Here is an 8,008-nt window from a genome sequence, read left to right as displayed (position 1 = left end):
TTTTTCTAATTGTTAGATATGGTACATTAAGGTATTGATTTTGGTTCTTCTTTTTTGACATATACATTTATTGCTATAAATTGTCCTCTAAGCACTGCTTTTGCTGTGTCCCAAACATTTTGGTGTGTTGTGTTTTCATTCTTGTTTGATTGAAGGAATTTTTTATTTCTTTTATTACCTAGTAGTTTTTAAGCAGGATGTTATTCAATTCCCATGTATTTGATTATTTTTTTCCTTTGATGATCTTGTTGATTTCTAATTTTATAACATTGTAATCTGAGAAGATGCTATGTAGTACTTTGATGTTTTTAAATTTATTCAGGCTTTGTGGCCTCACATATGGTCTATTCAGAGAATTTTCCATGTGCAGTGGAAAAAAACATGTATTGTACTGTTTTGGGATGGACTGTTCTGTATACAATTATGAGGTCTAGTTGATTGATTGTGTTGTTTAGATCTTCTGTATCTTGGTTGAGTTTCTTTCTAGTTGCTCTGTCCTTAATCAAAAGTGGTATAGTGGTATTTTAAAGTTTCCTACTATTATTGTAGAGTTGTCTATTTCTTTTTTCAATTCTGTTAAAGTTTAATTTATGTATTTGGGGACTCTTTCATTGGGTGCATAGGTATTTATCATGACTATGTCCTCTTGTTCGATTGATCTTTTCATTATTATATAATGTCTTTCCTTGTCTCTTTTGTTTTTTTTTTTTTTTGCTTTAAAGTCTATTTTATCAGAAATTAATATTGCTGCTCTTGATCTCTGTTGGTTGCCATTTGCTTATGTTTTTCCGTTCTCTGATTTTTAGTTTATGTTTCTCTTTGTAGACAGCATATTGATGACACATGTTTCTTATCCATTCTGCTACTCTCTGTCTCTTGAATGGTGCATTTAATCCATTTACATTCAGTGTAATTATTGATAGATAGAAATTTATGACTGCCATTTTGCTGTTTTTTTCCCGTGCCTTTGTTCAATATATTTTTTTCTGCTGAGTTCATTCTCTTATCATTTCATTTGTTGCAATTGTTATTGGACTTTATGGTTTTCTTCTTTTTTATTTTGGTTAGAGGGTTTATTAATTTTCTTTTAGGTTAATCTGTAATTTATTATTATCTTCCCAAGTTTAAAGCAGTCCATTCTATCTATATCATCTTGATTTCCTTTCCATTTGGAAGTTCTGTTACTGTATCATTTGTTCCCTTTTTCCTTTGTAGTCATCATCATTTACAAATTGACATCTCTGGTTCCCTATTTTCAATCTTGTAGGATTATTTTATTTTTGGTACTTCTATATCTGGGTTGATTTCCAGGTGATGTTATTATGTTTCTTAATCTCCAGTTGTTCTCTGCTGTTGTTGGTTCTCTGTGTGAAAGATTCCCTTTAGCATTTCTTATAAGGTTGGTCTGGTTGATTCTTGCAAATTCCCTTAATTTCTGTTTGTATGGGGATGTTGTAATTTGGCCATCGTATTTGATGGACAGTTTTGCTGGATATGGAATTCTTAGTTGGCAATTTTTTTCTTCCAGGATTTTATATACATAATCCCATTGCCTTCTTGCCTTCATGGTGTCTGCTGAGAAATCAGAGCTTAGTCTTATTGGTTCTCCTTTGCAGTGACATTTGTTTTTTCCTAAACTGATTTCAGGATTCTTTCTTTGTCTTTGTCTTTGGAAAGTTAGTTACGATATGTCTTGGTGATATTCTTTAGGGGCCTATCCTATTTGGGATTCATTGAGCTTCTTGAATGTGTATCTCCTTTTCTTTTATGATATTAAGGAAGTTTTCTTCCAGCAAATCTTCAACAACTTTCTTGGTGCTTCTTTTTGCCTTTTCCGGTTCTGGAATTGTGATCATCTATAAGTTATTTCTTGATAGTGTCCCATACAATTTTTAGACTTCATTTTTGTTGTTCTTATCTTCTGATTGTTCCTCTAACAGATTGCTATTAAGAGATTTGTCTTCAGTCTTGCTAATTCTGTGTTCCATTAATTCTGTTTTACTCATTTATCCTTCCAATGCATTACCTATTTCTGAAATTTTAATATTAATCTTCTGGATTTTTATTTGCTATTTTTTCATGGTTTCTAATTTTCCATTTATTTTATTTGTTCTTGTGTTATTATTATTATAGAGTTTTGTCTGTGTTTTCCTTAATTTTGTCTGTGGTTTCCTCAAACTTTCTCTCAATCTGTTGAAGGTACCTAAATATAATTCTTTTGAATTCCTCATCAGGTAATTCCAGTAGCATTTCTTCCTCTTCCAGAAGACTTTCTGGCCCTGTATTTTGGTCATTTGTTTGAGCCATCTTGTCCTGGTGTGTGTGTGTGTGTGTGTGTAATTTGAAGTTATCTGTTGCCTTATTATTTATAAAATGACATCTCTGGTTCCCTATTTTCAGTCTTGTAGGCTTATTTTAGTTTTGGTTCTTTCATATCTGGGTTGATCTCCAGGTGATGTTGTCGTGTTTCTTAATCTCCAGTTGTTGTCTGCTGTGGTTGGTTCTCTGTGTGAAGGACTCCCTTTAGCATTATATTAATTTCTCGATTATATGTTGGTTTGCTTCACTTCGATTTTTTGTTTTGTTTTAATATCTTTGGGCAAGTGGGCATGCATGTTACTCTGGTTATTAGTTTGGCAGCACTGGGGTGTGCAGCACTGTTCTCATTGGTAGCAGGTGGGAGCAGACACAAATCTCTGATCACTGACCATGCAGAGCAGCTGAGGGCAGGCTGGGCAGGTGTTGGCCATCATATGTTGTCAATCTAGTGGTGCTAGAGTGGGTGGTGCTACTAAACCAGTGGGTGGGGAAGCAGGTGTGGTGGGTATGGCTGGGTAGGGTCACTGGTTCCAAACTGCCGTTGCTGTTATTGTGTTGTTATGGGAGATCACGTTCCTCCGGTTGCCTGATCACTAATGTGGTGCTTGTGCACTGGGCAAGTGCAGCTGGCTCTTAGGTTCCCACCTAGATCAGAATGCTGCTTATAATAATTCAGAATGGCTGTGCTGTGCTGCTTGGCAGTTTACTACTGCTCCTTGATCACTGTTTTCTTGCAGTCTCTTCCTCTCACTGGTAATTGATTTACTTCTTTATCCTCTCCTTCGAAGCTCTGGGATCTAGCATTGTCACCCATAGCTGTTTCTTTGTTTTCTTAAGTCTTTGTTGTAGAAGGTCTATCTTACAGACATGGAGACATTTTCCACATAATTCTGTTGTTGTCATTAGGTGCCTTTGAGTTGGCTCCAACTCATAGCGACCCAGTGTACAACAGAATGAAACAGTGCCTGGCCCTATGCCAGCCTCACAATCCTTGCTATACCTGAGCCCATCGTTGCAGCCACTGTGTCACTCCATCTCACTGAGGGCCTTCTCCTTCTTTGCTGACCCTCCACTTTACCAATCATGATATCCTTCTCCAGGTAATGGTCCCTTCTCACAACATGACCAAAGTAGGTGAGATGAAGTCTGGCCATTTTCGCTACCAAGGGGCATTCCAGCTGCACTTCTTCCAGGACAGATTTATTTGTTCTATTGGAAGTCCATGGTACTTTCAGTATTCTTTGCTAACCCCACAATTCAAAAGCATCAACTCTTCTTTGGTCTTCCTCGTTCATTGTCCAGCTCTCATGCATATGAAGCGATTGAAAATACTATGGCTTGGGTTAGGTGCACCCTAGTCTTCCAGGAGATATCTTTGCTCTTCAGCACTTTAAAGAGGTCTTTTGTAGCAGATCTGCCCAGAGCAGCAATACATCCTCTGATGTCTTGATGCTGCTTCCATTGGTGTTGATTATAGAACCAAGTAATATGAAATCTTTCACAACTTTAATCTTTTCTCCATTTATTGTGATGCTGTTTATTGGTCCAATTGTGAGGATTTTCGTTTTCTTTATGTTGAGATGTAATCCATACTGCAGACTGTAGTCTTTAATCTTCACCAGTAAGTGCTTCAAGTCATCCTCACTTTCAGCAAGCAAAGTTGTGTTGTCTGTGTATCACAGGTTGTTCATGATTCTTCCTCCAATCTTGATGCCACATTCTTCTTCATATCATCCAGCTTCTCAAATTATTTATTCAGCATACAGATTGAATAAGTATGGTGAAAGGATACAACCCTGACACACTCCCTTCATGATTTTAAACCATGCAGTATCCTCTTGTTCTGTTTGAACGACAGCCTCCTGGTCTCTGCACAGATTCCTGATAAGCACAATCAAGTGTTCTGGAATTCCCATTCTGCTCAATGTTATCCATAATTTTTTATGATCCACACAATCAAATGTTTTTGCATAGTCAATAAAACACAAGTAAACATCTTTCTGGTATTCTTTGCTTTGAGCCAAGATCCATCTGACATCAGTAATGATAACCCCTTGTTTCACATCCTCTTCTGAATCCAGGTTGCAGTTCTGGAAGTTCTCTATCAATATATTGCTGCAACCATTTTTAATTATCTTCAGTAAGATTTTACTTGCATGTGATGTTAATGATATTCTTCAATAATTTCCACATTCTGTGGAATCATCTTTCTTTGGAATGGGTACAAATATGGATGTTTTCCAGTCAGTTGGCGGGTAGCTGTCTTCCAAATTTCTTGGCATAGACAAGTAAGTGCCTCCAGCATGGCATCCATTTGTTGAAACATCTCAGTGGGTATTCCATCAATTCCTGGAGCCTTGTTCTTTGCCAAGTCCTTCAGTGAAGCTTCGACTTCTTCCTTCAGGAAGGACTTCTTCCTTGATCATATGCCATGTGTATGGCCATTGTCTGTGTTGTTCTAGTTTAGCATTATGTCACTAGACATGTTTATCTGTTACTTTTTATGTCTTCTACAAGTTGCATTTTGTATGTTTTGGGAGAGTGGTAAAACTGTGTGTTTAAGTAACATGCATTTCTTTTGGATACATCTTTGTGGCTTAGACCTCTGCTTACCAGAGATTTACTTTTTAAGATAATTTCATTTTAGAAAAATTTTAAATTTACCAAAAAGTTGCAATAGCAGAGATAATTCCTGTATATCCTACACTCAGCTTCCCCTAATGTTAACGTCTTACATAAATATGGTACATTTTTTTCAAACTAAGAAGGTAACATTGGTAGAACACTATTAACTAAACTGAAGATTTTATTTATTTATTTTTATTTCTTGTATTTTCACTAAGATCTTTTTTTCTGTTCCAGGATCTAATGTACAATTCCACATTGCATTTAGCAGATTAATATTTTAATTTTTTTCTTTACATTCCAAATCATTCAAAATGATTTCTGTATGATGATAATTTCCATCAAGATTCCATTTATCTTTACATATTCAACTAATTACTTTTATCTGCAGGAATTAAATTTGCTTTACATAATTTTGTGCTGAAAATAATATCCTCCATGTACTCCAGAGCTCAATTTCACAATCTCAGCCCTATTGAATGTCAGGGTCTGCTCCCCACGACACCACTGGGGCCAAAGAAGCTTGGGAAAACTGCTCAAAAGGCCCTGCCTTTTTGTGTTTCATCATCATTTTATTTTGCTATTTCCTTTGTCCTTTTCTCTTTTCACTTTGAGATACTCTTTTGAGTATAATTCTATATGTAATTGTGTATTTGTATGCATAGTCTGCAATTTAAATTCTGCACTAAGTGCTTGGGGGGAAAAAAAAAGAGCTGGTTTTAAAGCTTATTTCAAGCTGTTAGACCTGCTTCTGGGCAATTAGAATAATAAAATGAGATTTAATACCTTTCTCCTTCCACATTGCCAGGTGCATTTATAAACCACATGGCTTCCCCTGACTGGAGGAATAAGTAAACTCACGACAGCAATGGTGGCAGTATTCTAAAATGTTAATATTTAGAAAGAAGTGAATTATGATCATCTTCTTCCTGAGGTTCACTTAAGAAAGCCAATAGGTTTTTCTGTCTCTGTGCGTTCCCAGGGAAAGGGCAGCAATGCTCAGTGAGTGAAGGCAGAACTGCTGCGCTGGTGGGGTTTAGGGCATCGCAGAGGAACAATGTGTGGTTTCTCTAGCAAGGTGGCACATCCTGGGAGAACTCTAACAGACATAATTAAAGGAGACCTCATCCCTCACCACAAGTGTTGAAGAGCTGGTTGCTTAAATGGCAGCTGAGAGGGAAACTTGGAGGACCAGCAGCAGGTCTGTGCACCAGTCTTTGCTTCACGTTTACCAAGAACTCCAGCCCCACACAGAAATGCAGACCACAAGCAGGACATTCTTGACAAGCCAAAGGTTTGGGGGAGCTGAAGGAAATATCTCCCAGCTGGCTCTATAGCTTGTGTGGATAAACTGAGAGACTAGAGTAACAATCCGAGATTTAGAGAAAACCTGAGGATGAAATGAAGTAGCTTCAACTGAAGAATTGCCTATAATACAGATAAGGATTGGTTCAAACCACAGTCTTGAGAAAGAGGGTCATGCCAGAAGGTCTTAACTATTTGCACATGTAGGATGAGTGTGACTGAGCATCTTGGCTTGAATATTCCAGAAATAGGACCTGTGACAAGGAGCTGAGTGCAAACAGTAGTTTATTTGGGAGGTGAAACCAGGGTGATCTTGTTAAAATGTAGATTCTGATTCAGTATATCTAGGGTGGAAAAGCAAATTCTCAGCAGGAGCCAAACCTGAATGCACTGTTTCAAAGCCCCCAATGAAACTCTAGTAGGGAAGCTGGGAACAGAGACAAAAGAAGGGAAGGAAGTTGATAAAGGGTGTGCTATCATCAAGGCAAAGAGCTCTGGTGGTGCAGTCGTTAAAGGTGGTGGTTTGAATCCACCAGCCGGATAAAGATGAGATAGTCTGCTTCCATAAAGATTTACAGCCTTGGAAACCCTATGGGGGCAGTTCTGCTCTGTCCTATAGGGTTGCTGTTAGTCAGAATCGACTTGATGGCAGTGGGTAGATCATCAAGGCAATTACCACTGCAGGCAACTGGAGGTTAGTCCTATTAAGGAACTCTGTAAGATAGCAAAGAACATGTCTTATTACTCACAAAGGGGCAAGGCATACATGTTGTTTAATCGACCACCTCCCCATCTGTCATTGGTTGAGGGCTGCTTCTAGGGTCATTAGTGCTTTGGCACTTGCAGCTTTTCTTAGAATTGGGTTCTGGCATCCAGGAAACAAAGCAAAACAAAAATCAAGAACACTACCTCACAAACAGAGAATTGCAGATGGCAATGAAAACATCTGTTTCACTGATGAAGTGATATCTGGGAACAAGTGGGATGGTTTATTTTCATGGTTGACTTAGAAGTTTATCTAAGATTTACTAAGAGAAAGTACTCATATAGCTATGAGCTGGTATTTTCAGGCCAGTGGGCTTCAGGTACTATTAATGCAGGTGTGAATGATCAGAGAAGGAAAAGACAGATTCTCAAGTATATATTACCTTGGAGATAGCTAGACTGCAAAATCCGGAGGACTAGCATTGTGTTTTCCACTTGCATGGATTTTAGGGGGTGTGTGTTTAATGATGTCTCATTGTCTGCTCCATCCATGTTGTCGTCTGACCAATGAAAGAACTCTCTACTGTTCTGCTCAAGGGAGCAGAGGTAGGTGACAGCTCCTGACTCCCTCACCTGGCTGCTGGTCATCATCTCATCCTCCTCACAGAGCTGATTCTCCTGCAGAGTCCTCCCCTGTCTCTTGCAGACATCATGGAGATTCTTGATGTCAGTTTGTAGGTTCAAGAGCTTTTTGTTCAGGCTGCTCACTTCTCTGTCTCTCTCCCCCATCTAGGCAGCCAGAAAAACAAAAGCATAAATTACAAACTATCAAGAAAATGATTACTTAACAGGTTGACAGAGACTTTAAATTTGTTGGAAATTTGTCCATCAACCCTTAGCTGTTGTTCCTCATCGTGTGTAATGTTTACACAGGAGCCGTTGAAAGACGTCTAAGTGCTCTGCATATTCAATTACTTATTTATATTAATTAATCTTCACCACACTGCTGGGGCGCAGCACAGGCATTTGCCCTGTCAGAGTAGAATAATTCCAG

At 38.2% G+C, this 8,008-nt stretch overlaps 1 protein-coding gene across 1 annotated transcript in view; it reads right to left on the bottom strand.

The window, feature by feature from the left end:
* PMFBP1 (polyamine modulated factor 1 binding protein 1) overlaps positions 1–7,743 on the bottom strand; it is a 47,471-nt gene extending 39,728 nt beyond the window's left edge. The window contains exon 1 of the mRNA XM_007940408.1: positions 7,580–7,743. Coding sequence (XP_007938599.1) covers positions 7,580–7,743 — 164 coding nt within the window. The remainder of the gene's footprint in view (positions 1–7,579) is intronic.
* Positions 7,744–8,008: the final 265 nt, after the last annotated feature.

This window comes from Orycteropus afer, unplaced genomic scaffold (genome assembly GCF_000298275.1).
Source record: "Orycteropus afer afer isolate SDZICR_OR568_19922 unplaced genomic scaffold, OryAfe1.0 scaffold00067, whole genome shotgun sequence".
Classification (NCBI taxonomy): Eukaryota; Metazoa; Chordata; class Mammalia; order Tubulidentata; family Orycteropodidae; genus Orycteropus; species Orycteropus afer.
This window is presented reverse-complemented; position numbering and strand designations above follow the sequence as displayed.